The 27,744-nt window shown below is 47.9% G+C and overlaps 1 protein-coding gene across 2 annotated transcripts in view; it reads left to right on the forward strand.

Moving 5' to 3' along the window:
• The window catches only part of XRN1 (5'-3' exoribonuclease 1), a 2,611,979-nt gene that overhangs the window by 2,364,593 nt on the left and 219,642 nt on the right, over positions 1-27,744 (forward strand). For both annotated transcript variants that reach the window (XM_069618274.1, XM_069618273.1), the window contains exon 38: positions 11,783-11,964. In XM_069618274.1, the coding sequence (XP_069474375.1) occupies positions 11,783-11,964 (182 nt within the window). The remainder of the gene's footprint in view (positions 1-11,782; positions 11,965-27,744) is intronic.

A 27,744-nucleotide genomic window follows, 5' to 3' on the forward strand; every position in this document is an offset into this window, starting at 1 on the left:
TTGCAGGACTGTCTAGGGGCGAAGGTTCACAATGCCCTAGCAGACAAAAAAGGGCGATACCTGTTTTTGAACGTTCAAATAGAAGGCTTAAAATTAACGCTGGCGTCTGTTTACGTGCCCAACACAGGCCAAGACAGCTTCCTAAGGGAATTGCTTGTGGCATTGGAAAACTTTGTGCAAGGCGAGATCATAATGGGGGGTGACCTGAATATGGCGTGGAATCCGGCGCAGGATATGACCCCAGGGGTGAGATCGTATGCACATTCCCCTTCCAAAGCTTTGCGGTCAATGATTGATGCATTGGCGCTGCATGATGTCTGGCGCTCCAAGAGGGGGGGATGCACAAGGATTCACTCATTATTCTCATGTCCACAATTCGCAATCAAGAATAGACTACGTCTGGTGCTCCACAAGTCTGTTGGGGGAAATTGAAGACATCAATGTGGACCCGATTACGTTATCCGATCATGCCCCCATTGTAGTGATGTTGAAAGTTAGGAACCAGAAGAGAAAGGTGTGGGCGTGGAAATTCCCGAGAGACATCCTGCACGATTGTGTAATGGTGGACAAACTCAGAGAAAAAAAAATTGAGCTATATTTCGCGGAAAATTACACAGGTGAGACGGGGAAAGCCATGGTGTGGGACGCATTTAAGGCGGTATTAAGGGGGGAGTTGATGGCATTGAAAGCATTTAAGGACAAGCAATGAACGAAGTGGGAAGAAGACATAGAAGAGAAACTTAAGGACACCCAAACAGAGCTAACCGCCCACCCAGCTAGGAAGCTAAAGACTACACTGAAACCTACAAAAACGGCACGCACTGATACCAAATAGGAAGGCAGAGCTGGCGCTCCTGAAAGTGAAGCAGAATACTACATAAGCGCCAACAAAGCGGATAAGCTGCTGTCTAGACAGCTTAAAGACAAAACACGCAAGATGACAATCGTCCAGTTGGTGGATGAAAATGGGCATATGCAGTCGACAAATGAGGAAATGGGAGGCATAATGGCGAGATTCTACCAAACGCTATACAAATCAGAAAGCCCATAAAAGACAGCACAGGAGAGGTTCCTGAGTGGGATAACTCTTCCCTCCAGATCCCAGAGGCAGCCAGAGAACTCCTGGAGAGGGAAATTCAACTGGAGGAGGTTGTCCAAGCGATTACAAAGCTACCGAAAGATAAAGCGCCGGGCCCAGGCGGGAACACTGATACTTTTTACAAAACATTCCAGGACCTGTTGGCCCCCAAATTAGTCTAACTCTTTAATAGCTTCAGAAAGACGGGGTGACTACCAATTCGATGAACGAAGCCAAACTGGTGGTGTTTCCGAAACCAGGGAAAGACCCAGTCCACCCAGGATCCTATCGATCGATCGCGTTGATGAACCTCGACGCTAAGCTATTTACCAAAATTCTAGTGGAAAGATTGTCCAAGCTGCTGCCATGCCTAGTGGATACGGACCAGTCGGGATTTGTCCCCGGGAGACAGACTGCTGACAATACCCGTCGGGCGTGTCATATCATAGAGAAGGTCGAGCACACTGGGACCCCGGCGATCCTGGTCTCAGTCGACCTGAAAAGGGGTTCGACAGAGTGGAATGGTCGTACTTTTTTTTCCACAATGCAACAAATGGGATTTGGGAGTAGATTCCTGAATATGGTGTAACTAACTATAGATGCCCTTTGTTGAGAGTAGCAGTAAATGGTGTTGTTTCCACACAGATCCCCCTCTCAAGAGGGACGAAGAAGGGGTGCCCTCTATCCCCGTTGTTATATGCCTTGTTCCTGGAGCCCATCCTTATCAGAATAAGGGAGTCCGAACAGGTAGGAAGAGTGAAGATGGGAGGAGTGCAGCATAAAATTATGGCATTCTCCGATGACCTGCTTTTCGCCCTGACAGCACCAGAACAATCCCTCCCAGCCCTCTTGCAAGAATTGGAATTGTTTGGAAAGGCGTCAGGCCTAAAAATAAATAGGAACAAATCTGAGATATTGAACTTAACAGCAGACCCCAAGTTTGTGAACAACATAGCACAGGCAACCCATCTGAAAATAGCTCATCAGACCATCACATATTTGGGGATTAAACTTACGCTGTCAGTCAAACAAATATACAAGGCCAACTATCCACAATTGTTACACCGCCTGCAGCAAGACCTGACAAAATGAAACCCACTCAGCATATCATGGTGGGGCAGACAAACGGTAGTGAAGATGACTGTCCTGCCGAAGCTGTTGTACTATTTTCAAACACTCCCGGTACGGCTCCCGAGAGCCTTCTTCAAAGCGCTAAATAGGACAATAATGGCATTTGTATGGCAAAATAAGAAACCCTGAGTGGCAATGACGACTCTGACAGCTCTCAGGCAAGACGGCGGAATGGCATTCCCACACTTCAAGAGGTATTGCGAGGCAGCACAATTAAGGGTCATAAATCAGTGGGTAGACCAGTCCCCCCCACCCCCAGCACGTGTGGGTATGCCAGGACATCGCAGTAGCGGGAGGCCCTTTGTCCAACCTATTGTGGATGCGCACGAAACACAGACATCCGAATACGGCTATCGGTGAGGTGATGGGAGCGGGGTTAGAGGCGTGGGATGGGGCACTAAAAAGAGGAGCCTTGACCACAATTCCATCTCCATTTACCCCTATGTTTGGAAATCCGGACTTCCCTCCCGGCCTAAATACGCAGGCCTTTAACAGCTGGTCTGAGGCAGGATGCACCATAATCAAAGATATGTATAAAGATCAGAAAGTGAGGTCTTTCCAGGACTGCATACAGGAATTGGGATGCAAGCCTACGGAACATTTCCAATATGCGCAACTCCTACACTGGCTTCAACTGCCTGCTATCAAGGATGCGGCTACTAGGTAATTCACAAACTTTGAAACATTTATGACTACTGATCCAGGAACACGGAACTTGATCGCCAACCTGTACGCGCATCTGAACTCACAGGGGAAGGAAGTAGTATGGCAATACATGAAGAAATGGGAAACCACACTTGGGGAAACAATATTGAGGCCCCAATGGCGAAATCTGTGTAGCCAACTCCACAAACTGACCTGCTCCATCCAGCTGAGGGAAATGTGGCAGAAAAGAATTCTCCAGTGGCACTACACACCAACGAAACCTCATGCCATATTTTCCACTGTTAGTAGCTCCTGCTGGCGAGGGTGTCCGGCAACGGGGGATTGACACCACATGTGGTGGAGCTGCCCGAAGATCACACAGTTTGGGCAAGAAGTGATTAAACAGGCCAACGAAATGGTCCCGAGGGTAGAGCACCTAACACCAAGGATGTGGCTCCTAGGCATGTGGGATCTAAAACAAAGGAAGTTCTCAAACTCAGCAAAGATGAGTCATGGTATTAGTGATCGCAGTCTGGCTAGCTATAGCCCAACAATGGAATAAACCGCAACCACCGACAATATACAACTGGCTCATGAAGGTATGGAGGTTTGTAGCTATGGAATGGGTGACTTATAAACTGCAAGGTAATCAAGATGCCTTCCGAACTGAGTGGGGCAGTGTTCTCACCTATCTCCAGAGCAACTTTATGATTCAATGGTGCCCTCACAATGTTAGAATTCTGGACATGTTATAAGGGATGCTGAGAATTGAAATTCCGGATTTAACTAGCTGATAGGAATGGAGGAACTGTACAAGTATTGATACTGCTCACCTGATTGGTCTGGGGGAGGGAAAGTCCTTGGAGAAAACGGTGTACTCTATGAAAATCAATAAAAATGTGGTTAAAAAAACAAATAAGACATTGATGTTATTTATTTAAATTTGTCGATAAATCGGATCTAAAGTAGATGATTGACCATACTTTCACAGTTGAGAACTGCTATGGATCTGTTTGGCCTAAAAGTGTTAATGTGTCGGCTCAAAGGCACTTGGCCCACAGTCACTGCTCTAAGCAAAAAAACGGCAGATAACTATTAGTACTTCAGCATTTGTCAGCTAACGTAGCTCCGCTTTGCCTAAGAATGTTAATGGGACGGCTCAAAGGCAATTTGCCCGCAGTCACCGGCCAAAGCAGGGAGACAGTAGAGAACCCAAATAATTATCAGAGCTACAGCAGTTGCCAGCTTCGAGGCTGGGACTCAAGTCATGGGGTGTGGCATGACACTGTGATATATACATATATATATATATATTTCTGAGGCTTGTGGAATCTGCTTAGATCAGTTTGTTTTTCGAAACTCGAAAATGGGCGTCGACACAGGGCGTACCAGTAATACTATCCCTAGTTTGACGTCCACTGTACCCAAGATCCCTCACGCGTCTAGGATCCTCAGATTGTTTTTTTCCACCATACTGGTCGGAAGCATTTTGCGGAGTCCCTTATCCTTAGCCATACTTTTGCTAAAATATTGATAAATTTATATCCTTTCCCCATCCCAACTTCGACACTCGACGCCGGCTTGGAGAAGAATTCGACCGTCGGCTGCTGCACGACGGATTTGGGCCTCGGAAGGCCTCTGACCTCGGCCCTGCAAGTAGGGAGAGTGGGGGGTTGGACATACTCTACACTCTTGGTATAGTTACATCTTATACATTTCCTACACTTACCAGCCCGCTGCCTCAAGGTGCGTATGGAGGGTACCCCTTTTCAATTCTGCCCCAAGTGCAATCGCAAATACCCTTGGGTCGACAGGCACGCCACATGCAATCTCTGCTTGCCGAGGGACCACCGCGAGGCGAACTGCAGAGCGTGTAGTAGGTTTAAACCTAAGACACTTAAGGACCGTTGGACGAAGCGTTGGGCCCACCACGCCAGGCAGGCGGCCATGGCAGCAGAGGGCGCCTTCAGCGATGGCAGCGACGCCGTGCTTTTGGACGGCGAGGGCATTACGGCGTCTAAAGACAGCCGAGCGCAAGTCCCCGACCTCGGAAGGTCGTCCGACAGGGCGGCTATGGGGAAGACCCCTGGCGACACAAGCGCTTCACACACCACTCACACAAAACGCACAAAGTCCAACCGAGACTCGACGACGTCGAGTTCTCGGAAAGAGGCACATAGAGAACGGTCCGAATCGGTGTCCTCTGGGCGTTCTCGATCGAGATCGCCGCATGACTCCAGGCAATCATCCACTCTTGCCAAGAGTGCCTCGCTCCCTAAGCTAACGGAAGTTCGATCGTCGGAGGACGAAGACGACTTCCACCCCCAGGCTGCTCTCCAGGAGTCGGAGCCCGCAGATGAGATCAGCGCGGCCTCACGTTCGAAGGACAGGGACTCTACCCCCGATCCTCGACGCCAGGCGTCGAAAACCTCCGGAACCACAAAGGGACAGGGAAAACACTCTTCCACTCACGGGGAGGGGGGAAAACAGCAGAATAATCAGCCACTGCACTCTTCCACACCTGTAAAACACTCCACTCCTCTTAAACAGACAGACAAGCCCAAGTCTGCTGCTATTTTTAAAACCAGCAAGTCTACTCAGGATAAGTCTCCTAGACTTTCTGAGAGAGTCATTCCCAGTTCCAAAGAATGGTCGAGTGATGACATAGATAGGGTCATGTCAAGGATGTCTTCTTTGGCAGACTTTTATGATAAAAATCCAGACCATTTCCTTTCATATAATCCACAAGGGTCTACACCCTCAGGCTCTAATGATCCTATCCCCCCGAGTAAGAAGCCCTGGTTTGAGACACCTATGAGGTCTTCGGACCCCTTCGAGGTACAACCATACTCACAGCCATACTCACAGTATCAAGGAGAGACTTCCTTTGGTGAGGACCAAGAATTTGGCATGGTAGAAGAGCAAACCGGGACGGGCTACTATGGGGATGATGAGGACCAAGGAGAGGAAGAGGAAAACCCTGAAACCTACAGAGTAGATTCCCCGGTAGAGAAGGAAGCCCCGGTTACCGACTCCCCTGTCTATAACCAACCCCTCCTGAACGAGGTTCTCGCACGAGCAGCAGAACATTTCCATATTGGCACCCACGGTGTCCAGGAGGAGAGGGACTTTGCCGAGGAGTTAGTGGGAGAAAGGAGGCATGTTGCCCAGACCATCCCTATCCTTAAGTCTATTCAGAGAAGAATAGACCTGTCCCTGGTGAACCCGAACCTCACCAGAGCAGTCAATCCCAGAGTTGAAAAACGTTTCAGGGCAGCCCAGTCTGACCCTCTCTATATAAGAGGACATCTGAAGCCAGACTCCCTGGTTGTCACTAACACTCGTAAGAGGGCTGGAACACCCTTGTCATCGTCTGAAGCTCCTCCAGACAAGGAGAGCAAAAAACTATATGGTTTCGGCAGGAAAGTAGCCTCAACGTCCGCCCATCAGGCAAGGATTGCAAACTCCACCTCCCTGTTGGCCAGCTACAACTGCCATCAGTGGGAAGAAGTTGCGGCACTCATAGCCAGAACCCTTAAAGGGCCAGTTAGCACGAATTTCAGCAGAGGGTAGAGCCGTGTCTGGTTGCATTTTAAAAGCAACTTTTGACGCCGCGGACAACGCAGGCAGATTGATAGCAGAAGGTACTGTTATCAAGAGACATGCGTGGTTATGGCAGTCTGGTTTTAAGGCAGAAACCCAGGCATCATTTTTGGACAAACTGGTGGAAGCTGATCTGTTGTTTGGTAAGGCGGTCGAGGACGCGCTGAAGAATGCCAAGGACGAATATGAGACACTCAAGTCCCTTGGCCAACTAACCAATAAACCCCCTAACAAGGGAGGGAATGGAAATTTTCGTCGCCCACGCGGCCAAAATTCCCAGAGAGGATCAAACTATTCCCAGGGGCAGGGTACACAGTGGAGCAACAACAGCCAACAGTCTACCCAGGGTTACGGCAGGGGTAATAGGAGAGGACGTGGTAAAGGCAGAGGCAGCCCCAGTAGAGGAGGCGGCACGCCTCCACCAAAGCAGTGACGCTCAGTTCAGGGTCGCTTCTCACACAACCCCAGTAGGGGGACGCATTTCCAACTTCACCCAGGCTTGGGAAGGGATCACATCAGACAGATGGGTGCTGTCAACATTATCCGCAGGGTACTGTATAGAACTACTGCAGCGTCCCCGGAACCATCCTCCACGACAAAGAGTACACTCTTTAGAACATCAGAAGATTCTCCTCAAGGAGATCGCCAATCTGCTAGCAAACGACGCGATAGAACTCGTCCCGGGACACCAGGTAAACAAGGGTATTTATTCAACTTACTTGACAATGCGCCCAGTATTGGACTTACGGCCTGCCAACAAGTATGTCAAGCCCCAAAAGTTTCGAATGACTACGCTACAAGAGGTAATCCCCCTCCTTAAAAAGGGGGATTACATGGCAACCTTGGATATGAAAGATGCCTATTTTCATATTTCCATGTTCCCAGCGCACAGAAGGTACTTGCGCTTCAAGGTGGACAGTCTGCACTACCAGTTCAAGGTACTGCCCTTAGGGATAGCTTCGGTACCAAGGGTATTCACCAAGGTACTGGTGGTGGCGGCTGCACACCTACGCAGGGAGGCAATCCCGGTGTACCCTTATCTGGACTACTGGCTCATAACGGGGGGAAACCCCAGTAATTTGCAGGACAAACATTCAAGACTATCGACCTCCTCCACGAATTAGGCTTCTCAATCAACGAGAAAGTCAAGCCTGGTGCCAAGCACCTCCAAACAGTTCCTAGGAGCAATCCTAGATACTCAAGAGGGGTTGACATTTCCTTCAGAGGAAATAATTCGTAATATACTACTGCAAATTCCGCAATATCAGTCCGGTCACCAAATAACGGTACGCAAAGCAATGCGTTTGCTGGGCATGATGGCATCATGTATTTACCTGGTCCCCCACGCGCGCCTGCGCATGCGTCCCATGCAGGAATGGTTGGCGAAACAGTGGTCTCAGGCAAGTGGTCAGTGGGACGATCTAGTGGTCGTTTCGCCAACACTGGTACAAAGCCTTCACTGGTGGACAAGAGAGAATCTTGCACAGGGGAAACCCTTTTACGATCCCGAAGTACAGGCAGTAGTCACTACTGATGCATGCCTGACGGGGTGGGGAGCTCACCAACTCCACCACACAGCTCAGGGTCTCTGGTCTCCCTCAGTGGCTAAGAACCACATCAACCTGCTAGAGCTTCTGGCAGTATTCAGAGCGCTTCAAGCGTTCGAGCCCTACCTACTAAACCTGTCAGTGCAAATCTGGACGGACAGCACGACAGCCATGTTCTACCTGAACAAGCAAGGAGGGACTCGTTCGCCAAATCTGTCCAAGCTTGCCCAGAAAATCTGGATATGGGCACTCAGACGGAACATCTTCCTGTCATCACAACATGTTCCAGGGGAGCTCAATTCCCTAGCGGATGCTCTGAGCAGAGACTCCCTCCCAGAGGAACACAAATGGGTTCTACACAGAAAGGTCGTAGAAGATATCTTCTCTCAGTGGGGTTTCCCCACTATAGACTTATTCGCCACAAGCGAAAACAGACAATGCCCAGGATTTGCATCCAGGTTCCCCCAACCAGACTCCCAGGGGAACGCCCTGTGGATGAACTGGTCAGGGATGTTTGCGTACGCTTTTCCACCAACTCCTCATCAGGAAGGTGGTGAACAAGATGAACAGAGAGTCGATGACGCTCGTCCTAGTTGCTCCCATGTGGGCAAGACAACCGTGGTTCCCACACTTACGCAGGATGGCGGTGTGCGGGCCCATCAAACTTTCGGCCTGGTACAACCTACTGTCCCAGCACCAAGGTCAAACAGTGCATCAGCAACCCAACTCAATGAACCTGGCAGCATGGCTCCTGAGGTCATAGAGTTTGGACATCTCAATTTACCACAGAGGTGTATGGACATCCTAAAGGAATGTAGGAAACCAAACACAAAGCACTGCTACTTTGACAAGTGGAAGAGATTCGTTATCTGGTGCCAGAGTAAACAAATCAACGCAGTTGATTGCACTCCTTCCGCTATTGTTACATACATGCTCCACCTGCTGGATGCAGGACTGGTTTTTAACTCATTGAAAGTACACCTGGCAGCCCTTTCAGCATACACCACTTCCCATAACAAGGTCTCGTGGTGGAAAGTACCAGTAGTTAAAGCCTTCATGGAAGGAGTAAAGAGACTTCACCCTCCTATTTCAAACCCACCACCAGGGTGGGACCTTAATGTGGTGCTATCTAAGCTCATGGGCCCCCCTTTCGAGCCCGTGCATAAAAGCAGTCTCAAACACCGGACTTATAAAACGGCCTTCTTAGTAGCTATCACTTCTATAAGAAGGGTCCGTGAAATTCAGGCTCTGTCAGTGCAGGATCCCTTCTTTACTGTCCATAAAGACAAACTGGTTTTACGCACACACCCTAGGTTCTCACCTAAGTTTATATCTAAATTCCATGTAAACCAGTCCATCGAGCTTCCGGCTTTCTTCCAGGACCCTCAAAGCTCGGCTGAGGTGAAACTACACACCCTAGATGTGCGTAGGGCGGTCCTCTCCTATGTAAATAAAACCAGACCGCTAAGGAAAACAGATCAGCTGTTTGTCTCCGTAGCTACAGGCAGAGAGGGGGATCGCATCTCTAAAGGTGCCATCTCAAAGTGGATTATTAACTGTATCCAGCTGTGTTACTCACTCTCTGAAAAGACTCTGCCTTTCACGCCAAGAGCCCACTCTACAAGAGGCATTGGGGCCACTCTGGCTTTCATTGCAAATGTACCCCTTGACGCCATTTGCAAAGCAGCTACTTGGAGCTCTATTCACACTTTTACTCAGCATTACTGCATTGACACCCATTCCAAGGCAGATACACAAGTGGGACAAGCGGTTCTAAGACACTTATTTGCTCATGACCCTTCTCACATCCCACCTCCTTCTTCAGGTACTGCTCGCTAATCTATGCACAGCATGTGATCTAAGCAGATTCCACAAGCCTCAGAAGGGATACATTACTCACCGTAATCGTATTTCTGATGCTTGTATCTGCTTAGATTCACATGCGACCCACCCTTCCTCCCCTCTGAGAGAAGGCGCATGGTTGCTTGTAGTCTTACCTTTCTATCTATCTGCTTGGATTATCTGTACTCGCGCTACTCCTCATGCTACCTCATGTCAGAAAAAATACAATCTGAGGATCCTAGACGCGTGTGGGATCTTTGGTACAGTGGACGTCACACTAGGGATAGTATTACTGGCACGGCCTGTGTCGACGCCCATTTTCATGTTTCGAAAAACAAACTGTAATACTCCGCTGCTTCCACTAGATGTCGGCCTATGCACAGCATGTGAATCTAAGCAGATACAAGCATCAGAAATACGATTACGGTGAGTAATGTATCCCATATATATATCAGGCCCAAGTGTCATATTTGGTGTGAGCGCGTAGTGGCATGCGAAATAACTGATGCCGAGCACGGCTCAGCTCCCTTGCAGCAGAAAAGTTTACAGAGAACAGCTGTGCTGGAATAGGGATATCCTAGATGAGGAATCTGTGGGAGTAATATCCACCAGGGAGAACATTACAGAGAGGTAAGTAATGTTCTCTTCAGAGTGTCCTTTTAAACCGTTGCAGATCCTTGAAGGGAAAACCCTAACTCATTCCTCCCGCAGCAGTGCTTGTAAGGAAGGACACATTTCCCTCTCCCTTGGAGCTACATCATTAAGAACAGAAATGCTTTGTTCCACAAAGAAGATACAATTGTGCAACGCACAAAATGATTTTATTTTATGGGGAATAGCCAGGAGGCAAGGGAGGAGCTGTGCAGCAAACGAACACCAGCTCCAGGACTGGGAGTAAAGGGAAAGATTGACTAAATAGTGTCAAGCCTTTTAAAGACTTGCTTTGCTGCTTCTGGCCCGGACTAGGAAACCAATTCTCTGATCAATTTGAAAGTTTGCCTCAGCCTTTGGGAGGATAGTGAGCTATTTAAAATTGAGGCTAAGAATTGCAGACAGTAGCTCTGGCCTGGGTGCTGAGGAGAGCAGACTTGTGTTAAAGAAGCTGGAGAACCCTTAAGCCCAGACGAAGGGTGTGATTCTGTGAGGAAAAGGTGAAACCCTGGAACCTCAGGAGAGGGCTTTGCTTCAATGAGGGTGAGCAGAGTCCTGTGAGCGCAGAAGGGCGCTTTGCTCCTATGAGGAGGAAGAGAGCACCAGGAGCACACCTCAAAAGAAGGGTCTGGTCCGATATGGGGGCCAGGAGGTGGAAGGGGTGGACGAATGCCACATGACCCCAGAAGAGTGATGTGCTTCAGAGATGAAGAGAAGAGCCCCTTTAATCACAGAAGGTAGGGTGTGCTCCAGGGAGGAAGAAAGGGATGCCCCTGTGACCCTTGACCTGAAATGGGAGGGGGTGGAAAGTACTGGGAGAGTGATTTTGATCCCTGGAAGATGGGCTGTGTAACAGAGGCTGGGGGAGCCCTTGATCCTGGATGAGGGCGGCAGCAAGTAACAGAGGAGTAGAGCTGCAGTGAAGGGGTGGAATTATGGGACACTTGCTAAGGGTGAGAGACCTTGAATATCACACACGAGGCAGGGAGGCTTTAGTGGAGAGCGCTAGAAGAAAGTAAGCAGGAGACCTTCCTGTCAGGTACTATGTTTACCTCTTTGTTTTATGTCCTTCGTATATAATCTTGAGTTCCACGATTAACTTTGCCAAGGACATTTGTTACAGTCATCCTGAAACAATCTCCTTGTAATCGTTTTCGGTTTTACTGTTGCTTAAGGAAAAAACCCTTTAACTATATTCTGACGTTGGTAGTTGTGTCTTCCCTCGTTTTTGTGACACTATGCTTTTAGCCTAATTAATGCTTTGTGTATATTCTTCTGTTCATAGCTGCTCATATGGGCAAACCACAAGGAATTGGGCCTCCAACTGGAATGCAGAATCTGGAAACACTAGGCCAGCCTCTTATTACCCAGCAGCCTGCTATGGGCACAGCTGTGTCTGAACTCTCTCGGATTTCTTCACTCGTTGGAATGCCACTTCCTGAATTTAAGGTCCTTCGAACTGCACAAGTAAGAAAACATAACCGCCCAGAATATTCGCGCCTCTCTCATATATGCTTTTCATTAAACATACTGTTCTTTCCCAATATAATGTATTTTATCGCATGCCCAGGCCAAATCGTATATACAAAACAGAATTGTAAAAATGAATAACTCCCAGCTGCCCTCAGAAAGGATTTTGAGACTTTTAGGATGCTGAAATTGATAGGCACATAATAAAAAAGAATAATTATCAAATAAATTAAGCTAGTTTAGTTATGTATTTTTGCCTCTTACAAATTCCTCATCTTCGAAATATTCTCCAGGTATTGGTCTTTTTCAGCCACAAAATGTGGACTGTGGCTCCGAATCTGCTCCGCTCTGCATCGTTGAGAGTTAAGACTCAAAAGTTGACATCTTAGGTAGCGTTTATGTGGAGCCTTTGTGCCCCTGTACTTCATTACCTTTTTCTGCACTCCCAGCACACAGCTTCTGGAATGCAACACTACTTCATAGCTATGTTTCCAGTATCTGCTCTTTCCCAAAAGCTTTAGACCTCAATCCACGAAGAGACTGTGAGGAAATTCGTGTCTGTCTGGCCCTAACATGCACTGCCTTTGTTGATTGAATCATGATACAGAAGAATGTGGATCCTGTTAGTTCATACAGCCAAAGGCCGTGACAGAACATAATGCAAAGCTCTAATCCACAAGAGCATGACGATCGATACCACATGTCCAGCTTCTTTCAATCATTCTGCTTTAAAGGGCGTACCACACCAGAAGAGACATTCAAAGAACCTTAACGAATCATGCTCCCAGGAGGAGAGCAAAAATGAGGACAAGAAGAAGCAGTGTCTTTGGAAGTTCCTCTCTCCCAGTGACACCTCAGTGCTACTCTCTTGGCCCTTCAGGAATTGCCATCTCAATTTCTACTCCAGGGTGTTGGCCTCAGATTCTGAAGGCTCACCACCTACTTTAGTGCTGGGACCATTCCTCTTAATCACCTTTACCCCTGGGCAGTGGGAGGAGTTTTGGCAGAAAAGTGACATTTTTAAGAAGGTGCCTCTGATTTTGGTCCCAGACATCGCTGATGGAGCAAGAGCCCACTGCGCCTTCTCAGACCAGTATAGATACCTTTTTGGCTAGTATCCGCATGCCCTTGAGCTTGTCTGAGAAGCTATTGTGGAAACTGCACCTCTGCTCTACATTCTTATATTTTAGCCCCATGCTTAGCACCATGGTTATCACATCTGCCAATCTTGTTGGCGAAATGCACGCATTGTTATGCAAGCCTCCTTTTCTTTCAGTTTTTAAAGGTTATTCTTCGGGTTAAGCCTTCTTTTTTGCCTAAAGTTGTGTTCGAGTTTCACGTCATCCAAAAAGATCAAGTTGCCTTTTTTACCACTTCTCATCACCCATCAAAAGAGGAGGAGATGTTTGTTTCTTATGTTTGACCCAAAGAGGTCACTCAGTTTTTATATAGCTGGAACAGCTCAGGTCCGTTGTTGAGCAGGAGGTCTTTGTCTTTTTGCTTGGACATGGTTTGGTTGTGCAGTAACTACACAAACTTTATCCTGTTGGATTATTTTGTGTGTAGCTGAATGCTATGTGAAAGCAGGCAATGAAGTGCCACCAGGGATTCTGGCCCATTCCACCAGAGGAGTGTCAGGCAGCCTCTTCAACATTGAAGAGGGTGTGCCCCTTTAAAGGAAATGTTCCGGCTACAACTTTGTCCACGTTGCACACTTTTATTAAGACTTACAGCTTGGCTTTGCTGGCTGAAGGAGACACCATTTTTAGTAGGGCCAGATTTAAAAAATGTTTTTTACCAACTTTATTTAAGTTTTAGAGCGTCATAGACATGTATATATCAATAAACAGTTAATGCCAAACGTACATTGTGTTGTTCATGTCAACCCTTTCTTGCCCCAATTTGGGGTTTCAATACGGTTCAATTACTTTGCTCATAAATAAAAATCATATGTAGTAACCGTCAAACTATCCCCCCCTTGCAAACATATCCCCAACTTATGGGTGAAGAAGTGTTCTGTTCCTATTTTATGAGTTCAACAGGTTGGATCGCTTTCCCAGCTTAAAGTTAGAGTTTATCAAATGATAGATATTGCACGGAGCAATCTTGGCTTAAAGTACATCTGCTCCTTATCGTCTATAAATTTGTGTAGTGGTAGCCAAGTGTTCAAATACTTTGTGTAAGAGCCGTGGGCTATTGCCCTCACCTTTTCCATGGTCATCACTCCCCACAGCCTTACCCACCACATGGCTATTATTGGTCCTTCCATAGTCTTCCATGCTTGTGCAATCGTAATTCTGGCACACTTGGCATGTGGGTGATGAGCGTGGCTGTAGGCCCTGAGTTCGCATAGCATCCCTCAACCGCCTCTCCCAGGAGTACCACTAGTGGATCGAAAGGGAGCCCCATACCAGTTATTTTTTTGATATGACTTAAAATCACTTTCCAATAAGTCTCTGCTAGTTGGCTGGTCCACCACATGTGAATAAGATCCCCGGGCTGTCCACAATTTCTCCAGCAGGCTGCAGGGTATTCTGGGTTGATGGAGTGCATTCGTACGGGCGTCATGTACCATCGTAGGCAGAGTTTGTATGCTGCTTCCTTAATTGAGGTGCATTTAGAACTCTTAGCAGTTCTATGCCAGATGCAACCACAAGTTTCCCCAGAGATTGGTCTCCCTAGATCTGTCTCCCACTTTTGCATATATGTGAGGTTTTCTTCAGGGTCCATCATCCCCATTAGTCGATATAATCTAGTTATTCCCTTGTCTGGTTGGCCTTCTTGTATTGTTAGCTCCACTCCTATTGGGCTTCTAGTTGCCCCTTCCTTCACCTTTGCGTTTGAGACCCAATGCCTAAACTGACCATAATGATATCGTTCCCGCTCCGGTATGTTGAACCTGGCCTTATAGTCTTCAAACGTCAAGGGTGACCCATCTGTGTAGAGGTCTTTTAGAACCGTATTACTTTCCCTGCCCCCCCAGTGTGTCCAGAAGTTAGCCTGCATTCCTGGGGTAAAATCCGGGTTATAAGCGATCGGAGTGAGTGTATTCACCCCCCCCCCCCTTTGATCTTCTTATTTCTCAATACCTTGTCCCAATATCACAGGGTAGTTTTAGTTGATTCTAGTGGCATACCTCCTTTTTCCCTATGTTGTGTGGCGAGGAAGCCAAGGATCCCCAGGGTTGTCTTGGTCGCTGTTCTTTCTAGTGTTACCCATTCATTTCGATCTTCTCCAGATGTCAATTTTAGCATCGGGCTACTTGTGCTGCTCATAGGTACCTACGTAATTCTGGGACCCACAGTCCCCCCAAGGCTTGTGCTCTGACTAATACTTTTTTGGGGATTCTCGGTTTCTTCCCTCCCCAGATAACGTTCATCACTTCTTTCTGCAATGTTTGGATAGCTGGGCCCGGGATTCTTATTGGGAGGGCGCCCACCACGTATAGAAATTTAGGGAGTAGGGTCATTTTAACAGCTCTAATGCGTGCCAGCCAGGACAGTTCCTGCAATTCCCATCGTTTTAGATCCCTTGCTAGTCTTTTTAGGAGATCCGGAATATTAGCCCTGTATAGTCTGTCATATCTGGGAGTTAATTGTACCCCAAGGTATTTTACTGCCTTGCGTTCCCACTTCAGGGGGTATTGATTCTCCCATTCTGGGATTCGTTCTGCCTTTTTGGTAATATTAAGGGCTTTGGATTTGGGGTAATTGATGTGGAAGCCCGAGACCTTGGCAAATTCTTCCAGTAATTGTATGGCCACTGGTAGGGAGTTTGCGGTGTCCCTTAAAAACAGGAGAATATCATCTGCATAGAGTGCTATTTTTTGAGGTCCTGCGGTGCCCACTTCAACCCCTTGGATTCCCGGATGGTTACGAACCCTACATGCAAATGGCTCCATAGCCATGGCAAAGATCAGAGGTGACAGTGGGCACCCCTGTCTTGTGCCTTTCTGAATGTGGATGTCCCCTGCAAGTTTCCCAGTGACCATTAACCTTGTGGATGGGTATGTAAAGTTGGCCATTACCATGCGGTTGAAGATTGGCCCACATCCTAATCTTTCAAGGGTTAGCTGTAGAAAACCCCAGTGTAGGCGATCAAAGGCTCTGGAAGCGTCGAGCGCCGCCACTGAAAATGTTTGACTCGTCCTTTGTCCCCAGTCTATCGTGTCTATGGCTCTGCAAATATTATCGTATGTGTGCCGCCCCTTCACGAAGCCTGCCTGATCTGAATGGATTATTTCTGGGAGTATCATTGCCAATCTCCTAGCCAGTACCATGGAATAAATCTTTGCATCCCCATTTAATAAGGAGATCAGGCGGCAACTTGCATTATCTGGTTTCAACAGTAATATCGTAGTTGCTGGGCACATGTCCCGGGAAGTCGCCCTTTGTCCCTAATGAGGTTAAATAGGTGCGTTAGGTAGGGGCCTGTTAGAATGGTCCTGAATGGTTTATAAAATGCATTGTTTAACCCATCTGGGCCTGGTCTTTTGTATCCTTTTAGTGCTCCTATTGCCTCTCCCACTTCTTTTGTAATGGGAGCTTCCATCTGTTGCCTATCTGCCTCATTAATTTGCGGTAATTCCCTCTGATTTAAAAAAACAACCTGTGCCTCCCCCTCTAAATGTTCTTTTTTCAGATTGTTGGTGTAGTATGAGAACATCGCCTCTTCTATTTCCTTTTCCCCCCTCACTATATCTCCATTCCCTTTACAAAGTTGGGTTATACGGTTCCGGAGTTTCTGGTGTCTTAGTTTAGCAGCAAGGAGTCGGTTGGCTTTACCCCCATGTATTTAGTAAAACTGTTTTGTTTGTACCAGAAGGCGTGCTGCGTCATCTGTTAGGTGGTTTTCTAAGATCGCCCTGGCCTTTTTTAGTTCCCACCATGCCTTTTGTGAGCCCCTGTTTTTGTATTCCACCTCTGCTTTATGTTTGTTGGCCTCCATGTTACGTCTCATCCTCTCCCGACTCCTAATGTAATTTGATGTTTGCGCGATAAACTCCCCCTGTACTACTGCTTTGCTGGCATTCCAAATAGTCGACCAGTCCACCACGGGTGTTATATTTTCCCGAAAGTAGTTCTGTAAGGTTTGCTCTATGCTTATCCGAACCGTTAGGTCTTTCAATATTACCTCATTTAGGCGCCAAGGTTTGTGAGATTGCTGTTGCGGGTGGTTTGGTTCTATTTTAAGAAGTACCAGGGTGTGGTCTGATAGGCATTGCACTCCAATTTCCAATCCCGTAACTTGTGGGACCATTGTTTCTGAGATACGTACCATATCGATACGGGAATAACCCCCTGTGTACTGCTGAGTAGTGGGTCTATGTTCGATCTCGTGGGTGAAAGAATCGCCATGTTTCCAGCAGGTGTAATTCCCTTAGAAATTTGGCCAGGGCTTGTCTGAATGTGTGATCATCGGAGGTGGCTGGGAGGGTTTTATCCATTGCTGCATCCATCACCCCGTTAAAATCGCCCCCGCCCCCCCCAATTAGGATTTTCCCTATTCCCCATTGTACAATTTTGAGTAATAGGCTCAATAGGAAGTGGTCCTGTTTCACATTAGGGTCATAAATTGAAATCAACGTGACCAGTTGGCCCATCCGTTTCCCCCCCAGCATCAGATAACGACCTTCCGGGTCTTTTTTAACGAAACGTTTCTCAAAGTTGATACCTTTTGCTAATAGGATGCCCACTCCCCGCTTTTTAGTCCTACTAGAGGCCAGATACCGTGTAGGGAAGGCTCTATGTCTCAGCCTCTGTTCATCCTCTGGGAGTAAGTGCGTCTCTTGCAGCCAAACCACTGAGGCGTGCATATCTCTCAACCTGGTCAACATAGATTTCCGCTTGACTGGTGAGTTAAGCCCCTGGACATTTAACGAAACAAATGTTAGCTCGATCATTCTTGTACTTTTAACCATTTGTCCCCCTCATTGCGTTCCAGCTCAAGTACATTTTTAGGTATTATCTATATGTATTGTACTTTTTCACCCAAAACAGAAAAAACGTAACTTTCTCCCCCTCCCCCCTCAACTTTTGGATTAAATCTTCTCAGTAACATTTTCAGCATAACGTATTCACAGTATGTCACCGGGTTCCTTACTCACCCGTGAAATTTGGGATCCGGTCTTCCCTCTCCCCCCCCCCCGTCCCCTCCCTATCCTTTGCCGCATGACGCCTGTTATGATTGCTTCTTGTGCACCAACTTAATTTAGGATTACGTTCCAGATGTAAGTTTCACCCTTTTTTCCCTGTTGTCGACCCTATCTTCTTAATTTGAAGGGGTTGTCCCGAATCTCTAGATGCTTAGTGATTTTTCAGGTGGGATCTGTGGGTTTAGGTTCCTTGTTACGCCCCCGTGGTCGTCCTGGCCTCCATTGGCCTCTTCCGGATCCACCTTCTATCTCCTCGCTCCGGGACAGAGATCCCTCCCTGTCAGTGAGGTTGCCTCCTTCGTCTTCCTGCATAAGCTCTGCCATCTCCCCCTCTTTGGCGACGGAGTACTTTTGGCCCTTCCATTCGAAGTGGAGGCATGTCGGGTGTCTCCATCGATATCGCACTTCCCTGGTTCTCAACCAGTCTGTGACTACCCTTAGTTTTTTCCTCCTGGCAAGTGTAGCTTGGGCTAGGTCTTGAAACAGCTGAATTGGTGTGGAGCAGAATTTGATGGCTTCCTTCTTAAGAGCGGCATGCATGATGTCCTCTTTCAGTTGATACAGGTGTATCCGGGTTAGCACATCAGGAGTCAGATTCTTGTTAATTTGATACGTGGAGTAGATTCTGTGTGCCCGGTCTAACATGATTTCTTTGTTCTCTTCTGTATTCAGGATGTGTCGAAACAGATCCATCACGTATTGCCGGAAGTCAGAGTCCATTACTGATTTCGGGATTCCACAAATTCGAATGTTTCTCCTGGACCTATTTTTGGCATCTTCTTGTTTATTTTGCACTTGTTCCATTTGCTGTTCCAGCTCATGAACTCTGTTTGCCAGGATGTCGTGTTCGTGGCTCTGCTCCGTTACTCCCGTTCAACCTCATCGATCCTTTTTTCTACCGCCAAGACTCCCTTATTGAGATCAGAGATGGATTTGGCTAGGTTATTTGCACTATCTTTAATGTCCTTCTTAAGCTCCTGTAGCAGTTCCAACAGATCCGACTTTCGGATAGGTGGGTTTTCGAGGCTTCCTGCCACCTCCGGAGGGGGAGTATGCACCTGGGTCAACGCCTGCATATGGTTACGTTTCTGGATATCTGCTGTCTGCAATAGGGCTTTGATGTCGCCAGAACCCTGACCTTTGGTTTTCGTGGTTTGTTTGGACATCTTGGTCGAAGTGCGATATTCATGTTTGTCGCTTTAGATCAGGTTTGATGAGTTAGAGTCAGAGTTGCTCGCCACTATTGCCCCTCAGGTAGGTTTTCCACATCCACCACTTTGGGGTTTCCTTGTAGGGCCAAGTGTGGCTATTTATCTACGATACGTTTGTGCTATGAGCTGCGGTTTGTACTGCACTTCTGACAGCCTCAAGGGGTCCACCCTTCTTCTTCTTTCAACTCTTTTGGGTTGTGCGCCTCAATTTATTGTATCATGGGAGCGCATGTACTTTCCTTCTCTGTATGGCCACTGCCACTTGTTTTGGTTTATGCCTGGCCGTTTTATGGATCAGCCACCTATAAGCCCCATTACTGATAAGTGGAGAGGTGGTGCCATTCAGTAGGCACCCGGGCCCAGCACTTTGGCTATTGTTGCTGTCACTGATCCCCTGGTATTGCTTTGGAACTTTCTGGCGAGCTGTTAAGGATTCATTCTTCTCTTCCTTTTATTGGCGTCATGGAGACCAGGATATAACTATTTCGCGCCGCGTTGGCACCCGGCCGCTTCCTCGCCACTCGGGCAGCGTTTCTGAGTCTCCCTCCAGGTGCAAGCTGTTTTATGTCTCGTTAGTGCCCAGCCTTTTAACAAACACCCTATGTTCTGCTTGATGGGTGAAATTTGTGTTAGGGTCATGTGAAGCTCTCAAACAGATGTCGAGTGGCGTGGTTGTTATTGTCCTCAATCACGCTGCTTTAGGTTTTGTTCCCCCCAGCGCTAAGCTTGCCCCTGGAGCTGCCCATCCAATCCAAGTAGAAATGCCGCCCAAAGGGTCCCAGGGATGAAGGGAGGCTTCATTCCTTTGTGCTTCAAGTGTCTATGGGTGCACCAGCTGGAGCCGGCCACCGCCGTACCAGGCATCCCCTGCAGCATCCAGCCCCCCGGGCTGTTGTGTGCCCCTCTGGTGTTTGTTCTGCCTTTCGGCTCTTAGTCGTGTGCAAACCCGCTATTAAGCTCGCCCGGGGTGGCGCTGCAGCCACAGCAGCGACCCCACTGGGCCCAAGCACCCCCACAGCCTCCTTACCCCCTCCCGGGTCGGGAGCTCTCCTTCGGGAACGTTGGCGTTCGAGCAGCGCTCAAACGGATCACAGAGGTGTGGGAGGGTGGGATAGGCTGTCACAGCGCGGCTCCACCGCCTTTCCCGCTCTCAGTTGCGGGCGGACCCGCTGTTAAGTTCGCCGAGAGGCAGCGCCGCAGCCACAACAGCGACCCCACTGGGTCTCGGCACCCCCACAGCCTCCTTACTGCTTCCCGGGTCGGGAGCTCTCCTTCGGGTATGTTGGCGTTCGAGCAGCGCTCAAACGGATCACAGAGGTGTGGGGAGGCGGGGTAGGCTGTCACAGCGCGGCGCCTCCGTCTTTAGTGCTGCATCGATGTTATGTTCTCCGGGCCAAGCGTGTCCATAGCGAGTGTCTCTGGAGCTTTTTCAGAGTCCCATGGCTTGGTTTACTTCACTGCAGGGCTTTTATTTCCGAGTTGCCGCCAGGTTGCGGGTCCCACAGGGAAGGCACTCGGACCCATCTGCCATTTTGTCTGCGGGGGACCGATTTAAAAAAGTTTGTTTAACTCCATTGTGTGAGTTCGGATATTCACCGAAGTCTCTTCTTTTGTGCTCCAGAGCTTCCGACACCCGCAGAACATTCTCTTATAAGTGTGCTTTCAGCCTTCCTTCAGTCATTCTGCTGCTTTGGGTGTATATCCAGATGAGGAATCCACAGGAGAATGCAGTCCATTAAAGGAAACCTTGCTTAATGTTCTTTTTAATGGATTGTGTCCTCTCAAAGATTCCTCATCTTTTTTTATATCCATCTCCTGCTTTACAGTCTCAGAAACATAAATTTGACAGCAGAGTGCGCTGTGCAGCATCGAGTCGATGTCACTGGTCGGTTTCCTTTCCCACGTCTGGACGCAACGTTGTTGATGGTATAAATAGCAGGCACTGCACCCGTTGCCTCAGTTCTGTTTTTCCGCATGCACAGTACGCTCTCAGAACAATTCGACTTGCCTTAGTGATTCTAACTTCAAAATGCTTTTTGAATTTCTCAATAATGTCTACACCGAAAACAGACTTTAAGGGATGTGCGGACTGTGACTTGTCAATGACCAGCAAGGCCTTAAACGAGAAGAGGTCGAAACTAGACCCAGGTCTGTCTGTTTCAAAGTGTCTGTCCTCCACTCCTTCAAATAAAAAATCTTGCAAAGTGTTCACCCAAAATGCAGCATACGGGTCAGTTATGAACAAGGTGATTGGGTTGAGTTGGGGCATCCTGCAAACGTCAGAACTCAGGATGAACTTACAGACATCTTAGATAAAGGCCCTCCTAAGGAGCCTGTGCTGCCTTTCCACACAGCTCTGAAACATTTTTTTAGAAAATTGGCAAACACCCGACACCATTCCTGCTGTGAACAAGGAGTTTGTAAAAAAAAGTACAGACCCTCATCTATTGATCCTGACTTTCTTTCCAGACACCCTACTGCTATTGTAGGCGGTTACTCCCACTTCAAGGGCCGCAGCTTATCCGACCATCCCACTATATAGGTGCGGTAAGAAATATGATGCACTAGCCAAAAGGGTATTTTCTGAGGGAAGCTTGGCACTGAAAGCCATTAATGCATCTTGTCCTTTGGCGAGATACACATGTACCCTATGCAATGTAATTTCACAAGCAGCAGAAAACATAACCGAGGTGGAAATGAGGGAAGATTTTAATAATAGTAGTGATGGGAAAGAATCGCTCCAGTCAGGGCTTGATGCATCAGACTGCGTCGGCCGGTGTATGGGCTTGAGTGCTGTAATCAGAAGATTTGCATGGTTATGCAAGTCTGAATTTGCTCCCGACGTCCAATTAAGACTTCTGGACATGCCCGTTGATGGGTTCAACCTTTTTGGACCAAAGGCTGGCGAAAGCTTAGAAAAACTGAAAGCTTCTAAGGCTGCTGCAAAATCTCTAGGGGCAGCCATTCGTTCAGCCGCAACAACATCTGCATACGCAGGCTTGGAGATTGCGTTCTTTTTTTGCTACTACTCATCTTTTGTACAAAGAGGAAGAGTTCAGTTTTACGCAAAGAGGACAAAGGAGGTTCTCAAGTGCACCAGAGGCCACAGAGGAAAAACTGCTCCGGCAGTCACCTGTTCACTGCTCTTTGCCACAGCCCCAAAATCTTTCTGAGCACTTCACTCACAGAACCCCAGTGGGGGGGCAGGTTAACCCAAAACCTGCAATATCGGTGTTGCATTACTTCAGATGCATGGGCACTACAGGCAATAGCCCAAAGGTACTGTCTCTCATTTCTGCAAAGTCCCCCAGATTGTCCCCTGAGCTAGCCATCTATTTGGGAACCACTGTCATGATGCCTACCCCGGGCATCCGGATCGAGTCCATCAGCCCCGGGAGCAGTCATCCAGATACTCATTAAAACCCCCAACAGCCCCAGCTGGGGGCTGTTTGGATTCAGTCCTGGCGCCATAGGCACCAGGCTCATAGACTTTACTTACCTTATGCAGACCGTGCTGCAAATGAGTCCAAGCCAATGTGAGGCCTGGATGGGACTATTTTATTACAGGGACTATTTTTCACTCGGGTGTGGTTCTGGGGAACTTCTTACCTGGGACTACTTTGCAGGCTATTTAAACCACATCCGAACAGCAGCCCATGCTTTGCGTTATTCTGCATCCAGCAGCGTGACGCTCACTGTGTCTGCAAGTCAGCATCCAATCTTCTGCCACGCCCACCTCGAATCCGGAGCTCCTAGACAAAAGGCAAAGAAAGGAGAAGAGGTTAGATCCCAGACATTATTTGATTCCTTACCTGATTCCGGACCCAGCACATCTCCGAGCCTGGAAAGGACATTATTTCAGCACGCGTCGCTTCGCCAGCAGCAGCGCTGCGTTGTACTCACCAGTCCACTGCATCTTTCGACTCGGCGCTGCCTCCATCGTTTTCTTCGTCGAAACCCAGCACCTGGGGGGAAAACAAAAGGAATAGCAAGGTGAGCCGAGAAAACCAACAAGGACAATCTCTTTGCCACCATAGGCTTAGCTGCTTTACCACCGGAGGTGGTATTCTTTAATTCGCCGCATCTTCCTATGCCGCACCTATAAAGGGAGAGAAAACAGCAAGTTAAACTCATGCAACTTTTACCGGACAGTGTTTGGTAATACAGACTCTTACCTGAACGCCATCAGCTGCCTCCAGGCAAAATTCTTTTGGACCCACCTGCAACCTAACGAGGGAATGGAACAAGAGTGAACATCGGACATATTGAACTCTTTGAACTTTATAGACACTGGAGTCAATATTCCTCCAGGACTCTTCCAGTACCTTCAACCCAGTGAAGTAACTTGTATCTACGCGCCCCTGCATGCCATGCAGGATTGGGAGCTCATCATTTAAAAACATAAGCTGAGGTTACCAAAAGGGAATATCGGAGGGGATTAGTGGGGAGAACGAGAACTGTTGGGGGGCCATCACTAAAGTCCACGGGTGGCTAAATCCCTTTCTCCACTTGCAGGAGAATACTTCTACGAGTCCAGCAGACAAGATTAGGCGGGCCAGTCCAGACTGTCATCTCTTCACTACGCATCACATTGGTGGAGACCGCAGCTGTCCGGGTCCGATCGACGCCCCTGTGGGAACCAGGTGAGCGTAACAACCACATGCGTTCCTTCTACAGGAGATTTCCCTGTTGGAGAAAGGTGCAGTGGAAAGGGTACCTGCAGCGAAATAATACCATGCTTGGTATTCTACCTATATCCTGATTCCGCAGAAGGACGGAGGACTTCGACCCATCTTAGACCTGAGACGCTTGAACACGTTCCTCACGAAGGACAGATTCAAGATGGTCACTCTTTCACTGATCCTCCAGGCCCTTCAGCTCTCCAGGATTACATTGCTGTCACTCGATCTTTAGGATGCTTACTTTCATGTGCTTATTCATTCAATGCACAGAAAATACCTGAGTTTTGCCATTGGCAGTTACCACTATCAGTTTAGTGTACTGCCTTTAGTGCTCACCTATGCACAAGGGTTTGCACCAAGTTGATGGCGGTGATGGCAGCAAATCTAAAGGGGGCGTGGGTTCACATCTTTCCCTACTTAGATGATTGGCTAACCAGAGCTTGTTATCCCAAACATGCTCTGGAACATTTCAACAGCACCTGCCACTCTCTCCACCAACTGGGCTTATCCCTCATTTCAAGAAGTCCCAGGTGACACCTTCCCAAAAGCTGCAATTCATTGGAGCAGTCCTGGACTCTTCCTCGGGGAAGACTTGGCCTCCTGAGTTGAGGGCTCAACATATCTTGCAAATAACACGATTTCAGAACACCCAATATCTTGTGGAATTTAACTTTGAAGTTGCTGGACCTCTTTACATCCTGCATTTTCGTGGTGCCAGAAATCCGCCTACGGATGAGGTCCCTCCAGTGGGTCATCAGATCCCAGTGGTCACATTTCTCAGGCAGGATGACAGATCTTCTTCAGGTCCAGAGCAAGGTGGCACAGGATCTCCTGTAGTGGCCCTGCAAGGAGAATGTGATGATGGGGGAACCTTTTTGGCAGCCGTGGTGGATTCTTCCCTCACAGGATCAGGAGCTCACATGAGCGATCTCTCAATCGGTGTACTTTGGTCCCCATCAGAATCAAGACTACACATAAACCCGTTAGAGCTGAGTGTGATCAGACTGGCGCTGATAGCCATTTCAATGGATTGCCTTTCTCCCGCAGATTCCTCATCGGATAGATATCCTCATCCAGCTATGCTGCTCTGACAATTCTTCGACAGGGGGGTAGTGGGCCTCGACTCGGCCGTCGATCCATCTTGCTCAGAGCTCAGTTGTCGGCTCCAGACGTGACGTTGGGCATCTTTTATATACCACGTCACTGCGCTCCATACCTCAGTCCCTTTTTTCCACACGCTCAACACGCTGCTCTGAGGAACACAGTGTTTTCGAGGCTTGGACTCTTTTTGACAGATTTTTGTCAGATTTGCTTTTTTCTCGACCGCGAGATGGCAGCGCCCCGGATTTTGGATTTTAAATGATGCACTGGCTATGACTCCAAGTTGTCGGATACAGACCCACACGACGTGTGTGGTGCCTCGGCACAGGTCACACCACTGAAGAGTGTGCGTTGTGTGCAAAGAAGAACCTGAAATTGGTGCGTGAGCGGGCAGCCAAACTCGCTTTGGGCCGACTGCCGTAGATATTACCTGCGTGGTCAACTGCACAGTCCTCTGAGGGTGCGACTGAGGGACCTACCCCCCCAAAAAAGAAAAGGAGAAACATTGGCGTAAGATGAAGAAGCAGTCTCACTCGAGGAGCCACTCTTCGTCGTCTCATAAGAAGAAAAGGCACCACTGGCGAAATTTGACTCTTTGTCAGAAAGAGGTAAGCCGTCGGCTGGGCCGACCACTCGACAAGAGTTTAAAACTCAAATGTTGGCAGTGTTTGAAAAGCATGCAGCTGTAGGTGCAGGTGCACCCCAAGCAACGGCGCTCAGTACTCCCGTCCCCAAGCAGGCCCCTTTGCCAATGCCATCAGCTTCAGGCTTGATGCCGAGAAAAGCACCTAAACCTGAGGCCTTCCTGCGAGCCGCAGAGTTCGGGCGTCTCCGACACTACTTCGGTGCCCATGCCCAGGCCCCATTCGACACTGATGCCATTCCATCCTCGTCGAGGGATAAGCCCTTGGCAGTGATAATCGGCAACTGACCTTTTGTCCCATTCTCCCGGACCGATTTCTTCAGCTCCAGGGCATCTATCTTCGGCGCTGATGGTGGAGATGACCACGGTGACATCGATATGTGTACGCAGGCACAAGGGGGTTGCAACTAGTTTGTCGACCAAGCAGACTGTCATTATTTATCCAAAGCAAAAACTGACAACTTGATTGAAAAATTAATTAAAAGCCTTGATATTTAAAAAGAAAATGGCTTGACGGTGAAACTCTGCCAATCGGGAAGAACTTTAAATGGCACACCTTCCTGCTTCTCCTAGCAGTACAAGTGGAGTCTGTTGTTTAGACAGCGCTTTTGTGCTTGTCCAACTTTCAGAACTGTCCTGTGCTGCTTTCTTTGCTTCGTAGTACTGCATCTTTTCGAGGTATGCAGTAATAAAATCACAGCAAAAATGTTGCCTGTGCAAAAAATCGCAGCAAAAATGCCATTGTTTGACCCGGTAAAGGTGTACCCCATTATACGATTTAAAGGGGTTGCCTGCTCCCATTAAATGGTGTAATGGGTCGGGGGTTGCGGGGTTGTCCCCTGCATGCTTTACATGGATTGCAGTGGCAAAACCACATCCCTTTTGCCGCGTTTTTGGTGTAAACTGCCATTTGTGCCGTGATTTTAACACATGCAATCTTTTTCGATATACTGGTATGACTATTGCTACTTTTTAACCTCATATGGAAAGATTGAACCGTGGGCATGACCCTAGTACCATCCTCCAGGCGTGGAGACTTCTAGTGGTGTGTCATTCTGCACTTTCTTCCAGCCAGAACCCTGAATAGGATCACCATTGTGCATTGTCACTGGATTCTGCCTGATGTCTTTGTTCTGCTAGTCTGGCTGCAGGACTTTCATTGCTGACCTTGCCAATCCAGGAAAAAACTGCAACCTCCAAGACGGCAATTTCAAGCTGTCTCGTCCAAGAGATTCCCTTACTCACCTAGGGGGTCTTGGTCTTTGTTCTGTCCTTTGTCCTTTTGTGCCCATCACAGCACCATCCAGATCAGCATGCTGGTATCACTTATTAGAGGTCCTATTATCCTTCTCGTGACTTATTTGGGCTTTGTCTCGTCGGGCACAGTGTTCAGACCTTTAACTTAATTCTTTTGTATAACACTGGGTTATTCAATTCTATTCAGATCATAGACTAACATTGGACTTTGGGTTTTGTGGACTTATCTGAAGATTACATGATCTTGTCTGGTCACTTTCCTCTCCTTTTGTAATTCTGAAAAATTACTATTACTTACCTGTACTGTTTTGTAGTTATAACTTAATAACATTCCTATAAAACATGTTTTTACAGATAGTGTGTGAAAATACAATCCCATTATTGTATGCCCCCTCTTGGCCTCCTAAGAATTGTCCTTCACGGCTCACTCACATCTGCCATTAAATGAGCTAAGGAAAGCTTGCCGAAAACCAAGTTTACCTAGCTGTGAATCAGTCTCTCATCCTTTTCAGGTGGCCAGTCGAGTAGTTTTTCATCTGGGGTTTCCTCGTCATCTATTGCCAACCATCCATTTATTATTTGGTAGACCTTTTGAGAGTCTTTCAAAGTTGAGAAGTATGCAGGAGGTACATCTCCATTAGTAGAACCAATCCCTTTCTTAATTCTGAGGGCAGTCCTTCTCTCATCTACCTCCATCTGAATGGAATATCAGCATTACACACAGCCTAT

Source organism: Ambystoma mexicanum, chromosome 10, assembly GCF_040938575.1.
Source record: "Ambystoma mexicanum isolate Mex_15411 chromosome 10, UKY_AmexF1_1, whole genome shotgun sequence".
Classification (NCBI taxonomy): domain Eukaryota; kingdom Metazoa; phylum Chordata; class Amphibia; order Caudata; family Ambystomatidae; genus Ambystoma; species Ambystoma mexicanum.